This window comes from Dipteris shenzhenensis, chromosome 15 (assembly GCF_047967505.1).
Source record: "Dipteris shenzhenensis isolate YYH24624 ecotype China chromosome 15, Dip_SZ_1.0, whole genome shotgun sequence".
NCBI lineage: Eukaryota > Viridiplantae > Streptophyta > Polypodiopsida > Gleicheniales > Dipteridaceae > Dipteris > Dipteris shenzhenensis.
This window is the reverse complement of record NC_141610.1, coordinates 29,739,937-29,758,948: the sequence shown is the minus strand read 5'-3', so window position 1 is coordinate 29,758,948 and position 19,012 is coordinate 29,739,937. Positions and strand designations below refer to the sequence as shown.

The following is a 19,012-nucleotide window of genomic DNA, read 5'->3' as shown; positions in this document are numbered from 1 at the left end:
TCCTCCCCTGAGACATTGTCATATGCCATTCAGAACACTATGGAATAGGAGGGGGCTTTACCCAAACAAGTTCTCATATCTAACTCTCGCCATGCCTTCATCTTTCTCCTGACACAACATAGTTTTTGCAGCAGGGTGGAGTTCTCCTTTTAGGGGTCAATTTTTTGAGCTGCTTATCATACCTTCTCATATATTGCAAGAAGACATGATTTGGGCTAGGACCACACATGAAGGTAGGCAATGCCCCTCCATATGTCGGAGACATCAGGAGCGTAGGCATGGACAGATTAGGATTTTGGTGGTGGCTGCTCATGCACTCATTGGGCTGTGTAGATCTACCCTTAGATGGGCTGGGGTGGCTTAATGCCTTAGTTTAGGGCTGTCTTCTTCAGTCCAAGTGGGATTGTTCAGAGGGCTGATACACCAGGCCCGTGTTGGGCACTGAGGGGCTGGACATGCCACCCTTCATGGAAGACCAGATACATCGGGACTGTTTCAAACCCACATTGGGCTGGAAGGACTGGCCATTGTATGGCCTTCTGTAGACACACATGGGGGCACCTAGTAACTGCAGATCTGCCCCAGATCTGACAAACTGAGCCTGGGTCAGACCCTAAAAGTCGGTCATCTAAATGGCTCACTCAGCCAGTTTACAGGCAGGTCAGCCGTGTGGGTAGGAGGGTAGCCAGCCCACATCACCTATGGAAAGGACCCTTGGTCCAGTCTATCTTATCTTCCATATAAGCCTCTAGTCTAGGCACACAGAAGTAGAGATACACTAGCAAGGATAGACAGTTCTACTTCTCAGGTTTGCAGCCACCTTGGTTTTAGGTAGTGCAGCACTTGGCTGCCTGTACGAGCATCTCTTTCGTGGAGCCTTAGTATGAAATTTTGATTGTCTATAGCTCAGTATATTTCCAGACCTGAGTGTTGCTGCGTGTATTCCCTTGTGTGGATATGGTGAGTGAGATCGAGAGAGTTGTGAGATCTCTTTGGTACAATATCCTGCTGCGAGGGTTAGCTAGAGCTTGCTGTTCTAGCCCCTGTTACATGGCCTACCAGGTATTCACAATCTTGTGCGGTCATTGAGCAGAAAGCACAAATTCCATACAGTATATTGTTGTTTTGTAGACTTTTGTAAGGTATTGATAGGTACCAAGTGCTCATTTGAGCAGGAGGCAGAGATCCCAGGACAAGCCATTTGGCAGTGGTGGTTTTCTTCTACCATACTTGCTGCTGGGTGGATAGTCACCTCTCGCTCAGTCATTAGTTCTCTTTGTGCTATATGCAGATGATGTGGTTCTACCCCTGAGCAGCATTTCAGGCCCTCCATGACTTTTGTGATGATAGAGATATGAAGGTTAACCTTGGTAATCTTTCGAAACCCAGCTGGCAGCTTATGCTTGGGTTCTGTTGAGAACATAAGTGTAGCTTTGCTTACTAAGTTTTTTTTCTTCTTTTTTATTTTCCTCATTTACTAATTTTCTCTTGCTTGTTCTATACAAAAAATTAATTTGTAAGATTGGATATATTCTAGTTATGAAGGTATATGAAGGTTAACCTTGGTAATACCAAAGTCATGAGCTTCCACTATGCATCAAGACACCTTAATTTACGGTGTAGAGCTAAACAGGTGTTACTTATACTTGGATTTTAGGATTTGCCTTCTCCATGCTTGCCCCTGCTAAACTTAGAGAGGGGTACATGCCTTACAAGACTGGGGTGCAGTGTTTTAGGCCCATTTCCAAGTCCCACAAGTAAAGCTACTGGCTTTTGATATCCTGAAGTCGCTTGAAGCTACTGGCTTTGATGTCTTGAAGGTGCTAGTAAGCCTACCATGCACATGACACCTTTACATGTATTACTTACCCTTGTGCTCGTGTGTACAGAAATGCATGCATCTGTGTGTGGATTTTAGGAAGGCATTTGACATTATGTCTTACTCCCTTGACCAAGAACTATAGATGCCTTGGCACTCTATGGAAGAGTCTCAAACTGTATCTGTACAACAAGAGAGTGGATGGAGGAGATCATCAACACTATAGGAGTTCATCAAAGTTGTCCTCTTTTTCCAATCTCGTTTGGCTTCTACATTGATGATCTGTGCGGTTATTGACACTCTTGGAGGACAAAGGTCACTCTTGGCATAGCTAGTGGTATCGATTGTGCTTTACATGATAATGGTGTTCCATTCATTCAGGTTAGACAATATTTGCTCATCTTACAAGAGTTTGTAATAAAAGGGATTTTGAAGGTCAACCTTGGTAAACTTGAATGTTGTGATCTTAACAGCTAAAGGCTAGCTAGTAAGACCTTCATTTATAGTTGTGGAGACCTATTGGAGATAATGACTTCATATGTATGTACGGGGATCATGTTTTCACAGTTTCACTTCCCCATGTGGGGAAGCCAAGCTGTCTTCAATAGACCCACTGTAGACCTATCTAGATCACACCTCGCTTGTGAGACTAGAGCTTCAGTGCTCGGTAATGAGGATGGGTCTACAGATGGCAAATCACTCCCATTTCAGTACAACTTGGATGCTCTGACCAGGTGGCTATCCTGGATTCATCTGGATATATATAATAGATGATGTAACCAGTGACACGTAGATGCGGCACTTGACTGGGACATGAGTATGTGCTTTGCTAAGTCCTTTTAACTGTTTATCTAATTGGGCAAAACAACTTGGTTGACCATTCAGTGCACGATGAACACATGGGTCAATTCCCTAGCTGCTTGAGCCCCTAAATGAGCAGAGCAACAGGGCTTGATTTAGAGGATCCTTCTTAGGGTTTCTGTTGGGGACTGCTGCACATGCCATGTGAGCATTACGTGCAGGCCACATAGATGGGCATCGATTCCACATGGGATTGCCATATGGCTGTGATTGGACTGCCATTCGGGCAGGATTAGGCCCCGCCAAGGGGCTGGAAGTCCTGGTAAACAGAGGCATTTAGAGGCGTTCAAAAGGCCTGCTAAGGGCCAGAGACAATGTCCACCTACAGGTTGGGAATATGGAGGGATGGGATCGGCCAGTTCAAGTCAGCCCCCTAGAGTACCTGGTCTGGTATATATGGGTAGGGGTCAGTCCCTGCTTGATCCAGAATCCACTACAAGTCACCCCATGTGAGAGCCTGGTCAGCAAGTTCTAAAGGTGGGCAGACTGCCGTCTCCTTGGTTACACCTTCTTGAAAATAATCTATAAATTGTTCATCTACTTTAAGCTTTTCATGTCTTTGGACTTCATCCAATCTTCTACTTTACCGTTGCCTATAATATTTTCAGTATCATGTTAGCTGAATAACAGTTTACATACAAAAACGTTTAGTTTCATGAGAGGTTCTTCACAGTCATTTTCACTAATCTCCAATACTCTCGCAAGTGAAGGGGATGAATGAGTCTCAATGTATTAGAGCTACATCAAGAGGTGATAGAATGGCTGTCACCAGACTAGTGTTATAGGGCTACTACTATTTGCCTTTGTATCTGCTACATCTCCTCAATGGACAATGCAAAGGGGGGTTGACCTGAGTACAGTTGAAGAGAAGCAATCTTTAACCAGAAAGATTGATGTCTGGTGGTCCTCGGTGTTAAAAATTAGGCCTTTGTTTTAACTTCATGAGTAATTCGCTTGTAAAATCCTTTGTTTATATCTGCTGTAGCGAAGTCTGTCCTTGGTTGCTGTATTTTTGTTGATGGATGCTATCTGATTTCTCAGAGAAATGCCAAAATCCCCTGCACGTTTTCCGCCTCAAGGTACCTCAAGAACGGATGGGGCACAGGAACTTCACATTCATATACACGTCAATGGTGTTCAGGGTAGTGCGTCAAATAGCACGCTTTCCAGTCCAGTGCCAAGTCCACGTGCATTGGGTCCTCAAGAGCCCCCTTGGCTTTGGAATTCCAGTTCTGGCCACCTAGTACAGGCCTCAAGTCCCACATCAGGTCATAATTCCGTACACAATTCGATGACAACCGACTTTCCACTGCAGCAGATGAGGGCAAGTCCGGAATTGAGTCCGAGGGCACAAAGCAGGGCTGTATCTCCACATCATCCGTTATGCAGTGGAACTGGTTATGATTCATCATCTTGGACAGACGTACATCCATTGCCCCTTCCTCCGTCAGCAGCCGCATCTACTTCTTCACCCGCTGCTCCTCTCTCACCTCGTCCTCCGCGAAGCCCTGGACCAGCAGAGTCAGGGAATTCAATTGGAAAGTGGCAGAAAGGGCGCTTATTGGGAAGTGGGTCTTTTGGTAAAGTCTATAAAGGAATACACAGGTATGCATTTTGCTTTCCGGAATTGATTACATGGAAATATTTTTAATTAAAAGGTTTAGTCTAATGTTGCATTTTCTCACAGTGAAACAGGGGAATTTTGTGCTATCAAAGAGGTTGAGCTTGTTCGTGATGATCCTAAGTCAAAGGAATCTGCCAAGCAACTCGCACAGGTCCTCCCCTCTCCTTCCTGTCCCCCAACAATATACAAGCCAATCCGAACACCTTCCTGCACCCCTCCTGCCATGCTTTTCTTCTTGCTTACTCCCGAGTGTGTGTCTTAATGAGTTTCAGGTACATGATATTGGGGGCTAACCACAGAGTGGTGTTCTGTGCTGTAGAATTTGTGGAGAAAAAAACTTTGAAAAGGCTTTGCTGTGTGGACAGTGGATTGTATTTATTGAGCTGCAATGAGTTGCTTTATCATTGCCTCCTATCGTGGGAATACTGACAGCCATTAACAGATTCTGTATCTGCATGCTACTCTCTTTTTCTTTTTCTTTTTTCCTTCTTTTTTTGGTGAAGAAAGATGGTTTGTATATTAGTGCATGCCATTTTCTTGCTTCTCCTGTGGCATACCTCTCTCCACTGGTTCTGTAGAGTTGGTTCCAAACTTAGAGCTTTGCATGGGAATGAAAGGGGAAGGGATGCATAAACCTAGTGCCAATGTGATTTCATTCTTCACTGTATCATCATGCAGAAGCACCCAGAGGAATATGAAATTGTAACATCATAAAGTTGTGGAGAACAAATGCACAAGTAGGACGTGTGGACTTTGGTAGGGTAACTGTGGGCTAGCTGTGGACATTCGCTGGATTTGTCTTGACCAAATGGGAGAACCTTTCTAGTGTACACCCTAAATAGAATTGGCATTATTAGCTTGTCATGTTTCTCATGCGTTTGCCCTCTTGCTGGAGGGTCATCCTGCTGCTGTTGTAATTTCAATCCATGTGACTGTTTCACAGCTTACTTTTCTAAAGCATAGGTTGTTCATCTCATGCAAGTGTGCCTTGTCTTGAAATTATCCGATAAATGGATCGAGTGTTGTTTGTATGTGAATTTCAGCTTAAAGTTTAAAATCTATAATTTTCTGCAAGTTTTCTTTTTGATTAGTTGTGTTACATTTGCGGTTGGTCATGGAATAGGAGATTCGATGGTTTGCTTTTGTTCTATTTTATTGTTAATATGTCTGAAGGTTATAATGAGTTGAATGTCCTTTCAGCTTGCTTTATTTAGTTCTGTGAGAGTTTGACGACAGCTGATGTCATTTACAGGAAATATCTTTATTGAGCAACCTGCGACATCCCAACATTGTCCATTATAAAGGCAGTGAAATGGTAATAATATTTTCTGTATTTTTGTCTTTTGCTACTTATAGATTCTGCCTGTTCTGGCTTCTTAGTTGTCCGGGTATATGTTTGTTTAGTGGAAGGTGTTAAGTACACTGTAAGGATCAAAGGGCAAAGAGCAGGCCCCGATCTTTTGACGATCGCTGCTATAGCAATTGATAACATGGTGTAGCCCTGCAGACCTTGGGCAAGAGCTCTTACGAGGTCAAAGGGTCCCCCCCATCTGATGCCACCTTTAGCCAATAGGAAAGGCACTATCCATCGTAGTGGCAAGGAAGCGGGATCCTACTGTTGGCATTGATGCCTGTGTCCATGTGCTTGTCCGAGGATGCTCTCACTTGAAAATTCTTCAGTCTTTTTGTCCAAAGCCTTCAAGGAGATCCTGCTTGTTGTGACCTTTTCTGAGCTAAGATTGCCAGTCCTTACTAATCTGTATCTTGTGAAATGTGCTAGGGAGTCCTACATAGCATGACCACAGGCAGTCGACAAAGTACATTCTTTCCAGTTCAATCTCTCCATTATAGTCCCTATTCTATTATGACTTGAAGTAAATGGCTCTCTTGCTGGACGATATTTAACATTTACTCCCTTATATCATTGAAACATAAATGCATATCAATGACAAGGAAAGATGGGTGTTTTTGCCCAAAAAAGGGAAAAAAGTAGACCCTGTTCTATGGATTTGTTTATCATGAGCTACTACCCTTTTTGCTATTTGTCATGATCTAGAATTGAGAGCTCTTGCTGCTGCTTTTAGAAGTATTAGGTAGTGGATTAATGTCATTTTAGTTTTATCTCTGGTCAGGTGGGTGACTATTTGTACATATACTTGGAGCTTGTATCTGGAGGTTCGATATATAAACTATATCAAGAATTTAAGAAATTTGAAGAGCCTGTCATCCGACGTTACACAAGACAGATTCTTCAAGGATTGCACTTTTTGCACAACATGAATACAGTCCACAGGTACAAGGGTCTTTTTGATACATTATAGTCGTGTGAGTGGTTCCTAATTCAACAGCTCGTAATTCTGTAAGTGCTGATGTGCAGCCTGAAGGCTTTTGTGAAACAGGTCTTTTATTTGTTCTTCTTATAGATGCCTGCCATAGTTTTTATGGGATGAAACAAGTTGTAGCAGTAAGTGGCGAGCCATTTATGTTTTTCTTTGGCCTTATTTATACAAATTTCTTTCTCATAGAGGTAGGCATTCTGTCTATAGGATGGGTGCATCGTTATGTATTTTAGGCTGCTGATGTGGCTGACCTGCTGGTTGGCCACCTAGGCCTGCTGGTTGGCCTCTAGGCAGGGGGGGTCAGCCCCTATTTGGGTGTGCAGCAATAACATCAAGTACATACCAGAACGTCGTACTGCCTGTGTGCTTGCTCTGAAAGCAAACCATGCACCTCATGGAGGCACATACCAATGACTTGTGTATTCCTGTATTGCCCCCTTCTGAATTACAGCAACCATTTGAACCTGAAACCCTAGGGCACTCTCCCTCGTGTCAGTATCAACAGCCACACAATTGGAAGATTCCAAGCACTGTATGTTGTCCTTCACCTTCACAAAGGTCTCTGACGACTCCTCAGAGTAGAATAGGGATGAGGGCAGATTTGTCCATTGTGGTGGCCCCACCTGGGGGTCCATCTGGGCTTGTTGGTTACCACAGGGCAGCCCCTCTTGAGTTGTATTATGCTGGCTAGGTGTGGGGGCGTGCGTGGCCACTCGAGTTGGAGATCTGTCCCTTGGAGGCCTCTTGTAGGCAGAGGTGGGTCGACCTGCTGGTTGGCCTCTAGGCAGGGGGGATCAGCCCCTATTTGGTTGTGCAACAGCCCTTGTATAGAGTAGGAGGGGGTCGGCCCCTTGCAGCAGGGCAGTTGGCCCTAGAGGCAAGGCTACAACCCTTTATAGGGCTGTGTGGCATATGTGATAGGAGGGCTTGGCCCACCTGGGGCAAGAGTCAGCCCACCTAGGAATGTGGTTCGGCCCACCTGTACAACCGACTAGGAGGGGATGGCTGCCTATATATAGCCCCCCCACTTATTTTCACTTGTTTGTTTATCTCTTGGAGCACCAGTTTAGCCTATATCAGCAAAGGTTTTTACCAACAATTGATGGGTTTTGTCCTGAGATCGCTTGCAATCTCTCTTGTGTCTTTCTCTCCTTTCCAGTTCAATTTGTGTGTGGTTTGCTCTCTCTCTCTCTCTCTCTCTCTTTCCATTTCTGTTCAGTTCTGCTGCACTGTTGTACATGGTGTACCATGTGCCAGTATCTGTCTTTGCTCTGGTCGTTTGCTGCAGAGTCGTCTTGCTGCTGTGGTGGCTTGAAAGAATGCTCATGTGGCAGATGATAATCTTCCTACGTGGCATCCCTAGCATCTCTCTCTCAATTCATTCGCGTGGCCTCTTCATCCTAAGCAAATATGACATCGGTGATAGAAAGTCCTTAGAGAAACCGATGGTAATGTATAAAAATGTAAATAGTTGTTTTTTGTGTTGTGTTAAAACGATTCAGTCAAGGATGTAGCGGTCAAGGTCTTTGATGATGGGTCTGAGACGACTAGGAGGGTTTGGAAACCTCCATGTGCATTAATGTTGGTTAAGGTACTTTCGGGCAATATTTGGTTAATAAATTAGTGGAAGAACCAATAGGGGCTAAAGTTTAATAAATGCATTGGGGGGGGTGTAATTCAAGCAATTGATGTGTTGGTTGTGAGGAGAGTTGATTTTAATTTTGCATATGCTAGGAAACTTGTTCATAGCGATTTGGTATTAGAGCTGAAGGTTGGTTGTTGGAAAGTTCCTTGCAAATTGTACATATAATTGTTAGGGATGATGGGCATGACGGTGTTGTCTGTCGCACCTCCATATATGGTGCATCCCTCAATTGCCCTCTCTCCAATGGCCCCCTTCACATTTCGCTTCCACGTTTTCTTGCACTGTCTTTTAAGCAAGAAATCAAGGAACATATAACTGAATTGGGGGCTTTGTATAGTAGGAGGTACTTGCTTGGTTGTTCCTTTGCAGGCAATGTTTTTTGTCTGTCTCAGTTGTACAAATTGAAGGGCGCACATGGCGTCAAGGCTTTAGACATTCGAGAGGGTACTAGAAAGATACCTCAACATAGAGACGAGATGCATTAATTATTATGCAAGAATGTAGCGATGGTAATGTGTAAAAATGTAAATAGTTCTTTGTTGTGTTGTGTTAAATAGGTGCGGTCAAGGATTTACTTGTCAAGGTCTTTGATGATGGTGTCCGAGATGATTAGGAAGCTCTAGAAACTTCCATGTGCATTAATGTTGGTTTATTTGTTAGACATGCACCTAGGAGTCTTTTCCCAGGGACAAGATGCGGTTAATAAATTATTGAAAGTACCAAAAGGCACTAAAGTTTAAGAAGTTCGGGGAGATGGGTTAGTGTTGGAATACTGAAAGGAAAGAGTAGAGTTGACACAAAATCAGAATACTTGCATATAGAATGAAGAAGAAAGAGGTCCTTAAGTAGGCACCTCATACAAGGTCACTGACATCACTGATGACCTCAAAGCTCCTCAATCATCTCCTCAATCTGCTCCTAGATTCACTCAATCATCCTATGTGGCTTTTCCACCACCTAACTGTGCTTGTGGGCACCTAACTGTGCCTCTAGCACTCACACATAGAAACATAAGGTGTGCCTGAGGCATACACCTTGAGATATCCCAACAAACCCCCCCTCAAGGAGATGCCTCAGGCTATGTCAAGGATACATCTAGTCTCATAGTTTCTCATGCCATCTCATGGTGGTCAAGGATTAATCTATGGCTAGGTTCTCATGCTAGCAAGGGTTCCCTTGGGTGTAAGGTAAACAGAAAGGGATACAAACAGACCTTCCAATGGTTATCTCCCTTGCATGTACATGCACACAATGTCTGCAAGAGGTACCATGGAACAAAACATACACATGGCCTACATCATAAGGTGACCAGAGGTGTTTACAAACACACACAACACAATAATTTATTTTCATTCATTTTGGAGGACTATCCAGGCTGAGTACCTTGACATAAAAAGAGAGATCTGGAGCATACATAGAGATGAGTTTAAAATGCATAATCTTCATGGGATGCCTCATCTTGTGGAGGCAAATTCACTGTAAGTAGATTTGCATTTTCTGTCTTTGCTTTGTCTCTGCAGAACTTCTCACTATGATTGTTTTTGCCACAGTGCTTACATGGATTAACTTTGAAGCAGTCCTTTGAAAGGTGATTTGTCTTTCCACAGTGATTGCAAGGAGAGTACTTGTCCTTCTGGAATTTCATAACATAAGCAGTGTCATTGCCTTTCCTTAACTCCATGTGTCTTTCTTCTTCTTGGAGAGCTGAGATAATGCCTTCAAGGTTTGGATTTGGAAGATTCTTCAAAGTGCTTACAATGTGATCAAAGCTTTCAGGCATACTCTTAAGTAGTACTGCCATAGCATCATCAGGGGTGATAGGAGAGTTGATAGAAGCTAACTGAGTCATAAGACTCCGCATATAGTTGACATGGGCAGCTAAAGTAGTATCACTTGCCATTTTTAATTCAAAGAAAGAGATTTTAAGTGATAGTTTAGAAATATGAGAGCTTGCACCAAAAATCAAATCTAGCTTCTGCCATGCTTCCGATGGAGACTCCAAGTCAGATATATGATGTATGTAATCATCACCCAAAGCTAAAGCAATTATACCATATGCTTTTTCTTCTCTTGCTGGATCCCTTGCCGGTCGTGTCGGAGCTGAAGATTCCCCAGCATTTGAGGCCGTAGAAGAAGCGGTAGGAGAAGGTTTGACAAGTCCCCATAAGTTCTCCCGCATTAATGCAAATTTTACCTTCATTTGCCATGTATGGAACCCCTTTCCATTGAACTTCTCAAGATTATATAAAGTAGCCATGAGAGGGTCTAACCCAGATATTGGGCAGTGTCTATCTCTCTTACAAGGCAAAAAGAACTGCAATACTTCCAAAGTATAGCCACTTGTTGTAGCAAATAGTAGTTACTAGTTTTCAAACAATGATGCTACTTTTTCTATGCTTCATAGAAGTGGATGAAATAACCACTTTCCAATCACAACCAGGTCTAGCAAGTCAAAACAAAACTGAAGCAACACTTGTAGTGAAGTTATTAAAAACTTCAAAAGACCAGAAATGCTAGAGTAGCATTTTATGTAGCATCATTTTCAAAAGCATGTAAAAACTGTCAAAACTAGAGAGCTGAACTTGGAGGGCTCATAGCACACTCTTCAAAGCAAAAGAAAGGGGGCTTTCTGAGGCAAAAGAGAGCGGGTATACCACAGTAGATCCTCTGGGAAGAAGAGGCGAAAATATGCGTCAGGTTGCCTTCACCTTCATGAACAAAGTCGACTGGTTTTTCTCTGTTTTCTCCTTCAATATGCAGCCATTGCTGCTCAGATTTCAGCACAAGGTAGCTCTAGGTATGGACTAACTCCCCCTGAAAGGAATTAGAGAAAGTCGAAGCAGGCGCAGAGAACTTGCAGCAGAGAACTTCGACGACTTTCGTACAATGGCGACCAGCAGCGCGGGTATTTTGTCAATTCCTTCCAGCCCGAAGTTCGCCCTAACAAGAGGGATCTACAGCAGAAAGGGTGTGGGAAATGGTTGAGGATTGAAGGAGAACAAGCTCAAGCAAAATTTTTGGAGAAGAGGGAGAGATGGTGAAGAAGAAGAAGAAGAGGAAGATGATGATGTGGCAGAAATGGGCTCAAGGGGGATGAAATGGCTCTGATACCATGTTGGAATACTGAAAGGAAAGAGTAGAGTTGACACAAAATCAGAATACTTGCATATAGAATGAAGAAGAAAGAGGTCCTTAAGTAGGCACCTCATACAAGGTCACTGACATCACTGATGACCTCAAAGCTCCTCAATCATCTCCTCAATCTGCTCCTAGATTCACTCAATCATCCTATGTGGCTTTTCCACCACCTAACTGTGCTTGTGGGCACCTAACTGTGCCTCTAGCACTCACACATAGAAACATAAGGTGTGCCTGAGGCATACACCTTGAGATATCCCAACAGTTAGGATCTACTAGGAATAGAAGGGAGCCTTCCAGGGAATTGGGGAGTATTCTACTTGCTACAAAGACGGATAAACGTGCGAGTAGTCATGCAGGTAACATTGAAGCCCTTGACTTAGTTTCTTAGAAGGATCTGATCTCAAAACACCAAAGTTTTTGTAAGGCTTCAGTATTTGTTTGCAATCCAAGTATCCCTTTTCCTTTTGTTGCTTGGAAGTTTTACAAAATTCCAAAAAAGCCGAGATTTGTTGCAGCTGCTTGTAAGACTTCTTTGACAGATGTCTCTAAATGGCTAAGCTACTGCTTCAAAGCCATGTTGCCTAGTGTCCATGAATTTTGGAGGGACTTATTAAAGGAGGTAGATGTCCCTTCACAATTAAGCTGGATTTTAAATGACTCCGTAGGAGTGATTCCTGTTGTAAGTTTTTTAAATTCCTTTCGAAGCATTAAAGAAAAAGAGTCTCCCATTCTCCTTCAAACCTACGAATTTACTACGCGTTATACAAAGCTAATGGCTGAAGTTTTAAAGCTGAGATTTGACAAAGATAGATGCAAAGTGCTAAAAGTTGAGAAAATAGCTTTCTGTTTTGACTTTTTGTGGCTAAATAATAAACATCATGACATTGATTCTACAATGAAAAGATACACATAAGTGTTGGAGATGTTTGCTCTTGGATAGATTTCTTTAAGATAATCTTTACATCATTCTTGTTTTCAACAAATTATGGGAATGCCTATGGGCACTAATTGTGCTGTCTTTCTAGCAAACCTTTATCCCTTCACTTATGAATTCGAGTTTATGCAATGTCTTATTTCTATCAATACCTGCCCTATCATATTACATAAGATTAGCCAAGTTAGGCGTTTTAGAGATGATTTATTTGTACCAAATGTTCCTAACTTTCAAGACTTTATGTACAAAGATGATTGTGCTTTTGGAGAAGGAATCTATACTCTTGACTCTTGTGAACTTAACTGTACTTCAAGAGGCGATTCTTGTGTTTTCTAAGATCTTAGACTCTTTCAATCTGCCGTAGGATTAGAGGTTGATATATATGATAGACATCAACAACCTGAATATAGTGGTTACACATTATAGAAATGCCTCACATTGGCAAAATATGGAGTCATTTCTTCCCAATTCCATAGATTTTCCCACCTTTGCACAACTAACTCAATGTAGTAATTTGATCACTTTGCCTTTTGTTTAATTGACATATTCTAGTAAGCATTGGGTTTGCCCAAGAGACTTTGCGGGTCTTTAGAAACCTTTTAGAATAGCCATGCCTTTTAGAATTGACAATTATTCCTGTACTATTAATATATATGTTGTCAGCGATGTAGAGACATATTTTGCATTAGTAGTGGTTCAAGACGTTCCATATTTTGTATGTTACCACGAAGCTTCTGATATTATAGGATGTTGTCCAGGGATATTAAAGGTGCAAACATCCTTGTGGACCAAGACGGAACAGTAAAGCTGGCTGATTTTGGCATGGCAAAACATGTAAGTGTACCTTTCAACAGAGAATCTATCATTTAGTAAATATTTTACTAATGAATGTTCATGTTTTATTTCACAGATTAGAAAACTAGTTCTTGTGATTCTATCGATCCACCTATTGATGATTCATGATTGTAGAAGTATTTCAAAAATGAAAAATGAAATGAAATGTATCCAATGTCTCATATAAAAACAAAAAACAAAATCAAGATCTTATCTCTCAATCGACTCATATCGCACTTTAAATCAGCTCAGAGATATGCTAGATGTTAAAAATGGATTGTGATAGCTTGTGTTCTTTTTTTTTTTTGTGAGTGAACTTTTACAAGGTGCATTGCAGAACCTCACCATTAGCAGTTTGTTATTCATGCATTTTTACCATATCCTTTTGTATGGTGCTATTGATGCATTGTCCTTTGCATGGATATCTGCTTTTGAGTCCCATGACAAAAGGGAGACAAGAAGTGCTGACAGAAACTCAGTATGAAGACCTTTGTATAAATGGATGCTCAAGTATGGCTGGGGCATGTGGATATGTATGTGTGAGAGTGTATATTTATTTTGTGTGTGTGTGCGTGGACGCTGTGGAAAGACAGGAACCACCGAGTCTTTAGAGAGCCTACTTCTTCCATGTACTACTATTTTCGGATGTCGCTCAGGCAATCCTTCTATGATTGCTTGTATGCTCGTTAGATAGATTACACTGTCTACTTGTCTTACAATGACATTTTCTGATCTTGTATTTACTGGTCTCCACTTTGGGGACAGCCTCTTGAAATAGAAAAATACATGGATTTCACAACCCCCCCCCCCCCCCCCCAAAAAAAAAAAAAAAGAGAAAAAAGAAAAAAAGAAAAAAAAAGTGTGTGTTGTGTTGGTGTGTATAGAGAGAGGAGAGCGGGTTAGTGCTCCCTCTTCGCCTTCCTGTGTGCTGGTCGGTAGCCAGCCCCTCCCTGGGGGCTTTCGGCTCTTTCAAGCCTCCGTCCGGATCCTCCCATTTGTCGCGGCTGCTGCTGGCCCTTCATCTCCTGCTTGTGTCTTCTGTGTGACTCACCCTTAGGCACCTTTGTGCTCCGCAGGTCTCCTAGGTGTGCTTCCCCACAAGGTGTGTGGGTTTTGTGGGGTTTCCATCAGCTTGACTGTGTGTAATCAATTTGCCATTTCCTGCTGCTGGTTCACTTCACTGTTCATAGATTTTGCTTCACTCCTTGTTTCCTGCCTGTCCCATAACCCTTCTTTTCCTACTTCTAAGCTCTCTAATTTCCATTCTTTTTCCCATCCTGTTCAGCCCTCCCTTTTCAGTTATTATCCTCGCCTAATCTTCTCTTCGACTTTGCTCCTTTCCTTTCCATATTTTGTCTCTTTTGTGTTTTTACTATCCATCCCTGTTCAGCTCTGTTCTTTTCTCCTTGTCTTAGGCAATGGAGTCTCATCAACACAACGGAAGTGACCCCAAGTGCCATTAGGTGGTTGCAGAAAACACAGTTATTTACAAATCTGGAGCTGCAACCATTTCTGGATACATTGCGTGGTGGAGCTGCTATGCTTGATGGAGTTTATGGTTTTCAATCTTATGAGTGACTATCGTGAGATTGAAACTTCACTATGTGTTGTAATTTTAGAGGATGAGTAACGAGAAGCTCTCAAGGCATCTCGTACGTGTATCCAATGTGGTCAGAAAGGTCATTATTGGTGCCAGTGTCCCCAAAGGAACGTTGAGGGGTCCAGTAACCAATTGGCCAATAGTGTTACTGCTGCGGCCACGTATACTCCAGCCTTCTAGTAGCATGACGCAGGCGCTGCCAGCAGGCTTTCCGGATCAAGATGGAGGATTGCTTGCTTGTTTGTGGCAGCAGGACCTACCGATCAGGTGCACCAAGCAGGGAGTCATTTATCGAGGCAGGCTTTTAGGCAGGACCTCGAGCCACGAGGAACTGTTCCCACTGACTTGGGTGGCAACTACTAGTTTGTATTATGTTTGGACGTTATGACTTGGCAAATCGAGAGGGGGTCTCCTCGTGTTCTGCTGCAGCTATTGTCTGATGCTGTTGGAGATCTGGATGGGTCTGTGGATTGCTAGTGTGGGAACCGAGACACAGTTGATTGATCCTTGTGAGCTGCTATATGCTCATTGTCCTTGGAGCTTTGAAGTTCAGCGATCTGGCGATAGTGTACCAGTTTGGACTTGAGAGGGGGCTATCTAGCTCTATGATATAGGTGCCCATGGAGGGAAGTAGACCTTGCACCGGTGGCAGTATCAGTTGGATTATTGTTCAAGTACCTTCTATTGGGGACATATAGTAGGATTGTTGTACCAGGTGACCTAGTGTACCTGTACTAGTCCAGAGGCGTGTACCTAGCACCAATGGCTTGGGAGAAACAGTTTTAGGTAGTTGGCCAACTTGCTGGCTTTAGCCCTCCATGGGCTGAGGGCTTGAGCGCTGTTTATCGGGCAGTAGGCAGCCCTATAGGTGGGTTGGCCCACCTGGCCTGGTCAGCCCAACGACTGCATTGGGTTTGCCCCCTTTCATGAGCTGGTCGGTGCCCTAGGAAGCTGGCCGACTAGGGGAGGCTGGGCTATATATATGCCTCCCCCCTCCCCTCATTTCTTAGTTCAGTTCACTGCCTTGTGGAGCAGTACAGCTAACCCTGTTGAGCAGCTCTAGGGCAGGGTAGCGGAGCAGCTCATCCACTCCCTTGCGCTCCCAATCAGTGTGGTTGTTGAGCTGTCCGGTTGAGCTCTCGAGCAGCCTGTTTGTTCCAAGGTTTTCCCCCAGTTTCTCCATTGTCATAAATTCGTTAGGGCAGGCCTAACACTACTCATAATGGGACCTCCCTCGTGAGGAGGACAAGTACAATATATAAGATGAGCACAAGGAGTCAATATCATTCCTACTTTTATCGTCATAGAGAGTGGGCATTCAAGGATTCCTATTTCGTTTATTGAAGAAGTGGAGTATTCGTAGATTCAAACTTTGAATTCCATAAGGGCTATCTAAATAGTACTCGATGAGAATGATTGCTCATTGTGCTTGCTAAAGCTGTCCATTAGCAAGCATATGCTTATTTGGTATATGATTGCTACTTTTTGTCATGTTGTAGATGGAAAATGTCTCACTCACCACTTTACTAATGTTTGTAAACTACTTAAGCTTTCATGTATTATTATGGTTAAAGTAGAAGTAGATGGAGAGGTTGAGATATCACTCAAGGAATTCATAAAAGCTTTTTCAAATACAAAATCAAACAAATGGAGATGAGGGTATACTACTTAAAATTTATCCCCAATGCTAATGGCTAATGCCCCTTGCCTATGGCTTGTGCTCCTCGCCTATGGTTTGAGCTTAGGTTGATTTGTCTATTGTATCAACTAAAAGATTGGGTATTTTTTGCATTGAAATGCTCGTTTGGAAGAGACAAATGGTCTTCACAAGCAGTTGTAGCTTGAATGAAGAGAACATAAGCCTTGCTTTGCTTACCAAGTTATCATTATTTTTTGTTTTTCTCATTTACTCTCAATTTTTTCTAAAGCTGCTCAAAAACTCCCTTCTTTAATTTGTTCTTTTACTTGTTCTATAAACCATTTTAATTTGTAATATTGAATCTATTCGAGTCTTATGAAGGTATATATGAATGAAGAGAATGTAGACTACTTTTTGATTAGCCTTCTCCTTTGGTGCTAGCGTCTGTCATGGTTGAGTCTGCCCTTCTCCTTCGGAGTGCTGACCGAAACTCTGTATGAACCCCTTTGTATAAATCAAGCTCAAGTATGCGTGGGTGTGTGGATATGTATATGTGTGAGCATACGTTTATACTATGGTCTGTTCGATCTAGGGTCAATGCCACATCTGTGAGCCCTCAAAGAGGAGAGAACGGGCTTGACACCTACAAGATGTTGGGTGTAGATTGTAGACACCTACTAGATGTTGGGTGTAGATTGTGCCACATGGGCACATGAAGGGGGATTGAGAGAGGCTGCCACATGAGCAGCAGACAGTCTGCCACGTAGGCAGCTATCAGATGTCTTCTTGGGGCAGCCATACAGCGCTGGTTGTCCTACGGTCCTCATTGTAGCTGTGAATATGCTGGCAATTTATAGGCCCTGGTACTGATTGACAGAGCCTGGAGCAGACTGATAGGCAGCAGTGTAGGTCGGCAGCAGACAGGCAGTTACTAGGTCAGCAGGTGGGGGCAGGAAAGCAGGCTCCAAACTAGGTTGGATGTCTGCAGGGCCTGCAATAGACTGGCAGCAGGTCTATTGGTGTCTGGTAGGCCATAGAGCAGCAGATGGGCACAGACTGGGTTGGCTTAGAGGTCGGATGGCACTGTTACAGTTGACTGATTTGGGGCAGTCTGCAGGATGCAGGTCGGCCAGATCTAGAGAAGTTATCCCGTAAAAGGTTCCATTTAGGGTGTGCTCCTTAGTTCAGTTTGGCAGCAGCTCTCAGCCAGTATTGGGCTTCACGGTGTACACATCTAAAGACTGTAGCAGAGTACATGTGTATGCAGGAGGGAGCAGCATGCAGATCCCACCCCTAGAGCCAGCTACTGCTCTTTTAGTATATTTTGGAGTCCCTAGCCTTGCGCCTACCTTGGTACAAGAGAAACAAATTTTTTAGATTAGATTTCTTGTAACTACATACCTCTAGATCTGGATCAAGCTTATTCTGAGATATATCCCAACTTAACTCTGGCTAGCTTGTACTTAACTTGGGCAAGGCAAAGTGGAGAGAGAGGTGGGTCTTTGCTAAGGGGTATATTCAAAGAGCCAAGGACAGGGTATATTGCAGTCTAATGGAAGGGTTGGCTAATTATAGTTATGGGTTTCTAATGCTCAATTCAGTGGGCGAAGATTGTTAGACAGCGTAGATCTCCTAGGGAGTCTAGTGAGCTAGGTCATACCGAGGAAACCAAGAGAATTCTACTTGGCACTGATTGTATTGCCAGGCCAATTTAAGAAGTAATTTCCCCCAGCAAACCTGTACAAAGTTCAACAAGCATACAGACCGCATGCTCTTTGCTTGTTATTCCAGAGGACCCAGAAAAGATGCATGGATAGCTATAGAGTCTGAGTCTAGACACCTCACACAGCAGCAGAATGGAGAATGAGCAGAAGAAAGAACACACATGTAGATCCAACTTCAAAGAATATGTATACACAAGATTATCCTTTAGTGCTAGCCTCTGTCACGGCTGAGTCTTCCCTTCACCTCTGGAGTGCCGACAGAAACTCATTACGAAGACCTTTGTATAAATGGATGCTCAAGTTGTGTGGGCGTGTGGATTTGTATATGTGAGAGCATATGTTTATACTATGGTCTACACCCACTGTTGGGCGCTGATGACGTCAGTGGGGATGTCATAGTAGCTAGTCCCTACTATGCGTGATGGAGTTCATGGTTTCAACCTTATGAATGACTATCATGAGATTGAAACTGCACTATTTGTTGTGTTTTTAAAGGAGGATGAGTTTGGGCATGTTCGTGGGTTCATCCAGATATATGTATACACAAGAATGTCCTTGATAACTCCTCTTTCCCTACTCGTTTGTGTCCCTTTCACCTTGTTTCCAGTCTGCCTAGTTCCAATAAATCCTCATCCGAGTGCCCAAGATCCATCCACCTAGGGACTCGGAAGTTGAAAGTGGAATTTCTCTAGGATATAGAGTCTCCTCTCATGTAGTTGAATATCATCCAACTGTGCTGTCCTCAACCCTCATAAACGAATGTGAATCTTTGCACTATTTGACATTAGCACATTCATCTCACAGTGTCTTGGGGATTCCTCTAGTAACCACCAAGAAAAGTCACCAATTGTG

The 19,012-nt window shown here is 43.1% G+C and overlaps 1 protein-coding gene and 1 pseudogene across 1 annotated transcript in view; both read left to right on the top strand.

Moving 5' to 3' along the window:
• The window catches only part of LOC147893658 (mitogen-activated protein kinase kinase kinase YODA-like), a 44,700-nt gene that overhangs the window by 3,544 nt on the left and 22,144 nt on the right, over positions 1-19,012 (top strand). The window contains exons 3-7 of the mRNA XM_087385536.1: positions 3,722-4,285; positions 4,368-4,455; positions 5,557-5,619; positions 6,437-6,597; positions 13,122-13,197. Coding sequence (XP_087241662.1) covers positions 3,722-4,285; positions 4,368-4,455; positions 5,557-5,619; positions 6,437-6,597; positions 13,122-13,197 — 952 coding nt within the window. The remainder of the gene's footprint in view (positions 1-3,721; positions 4,286-4,367; positions 4,456-5,556; positions 5,620-6,436; positions 6,598-13,121; positions 13,198-19,012) is intronic.
• On the top strand, positions 12,004-12,873 carry LOC147893659 (uncharacterized; annotated as a pseudogene).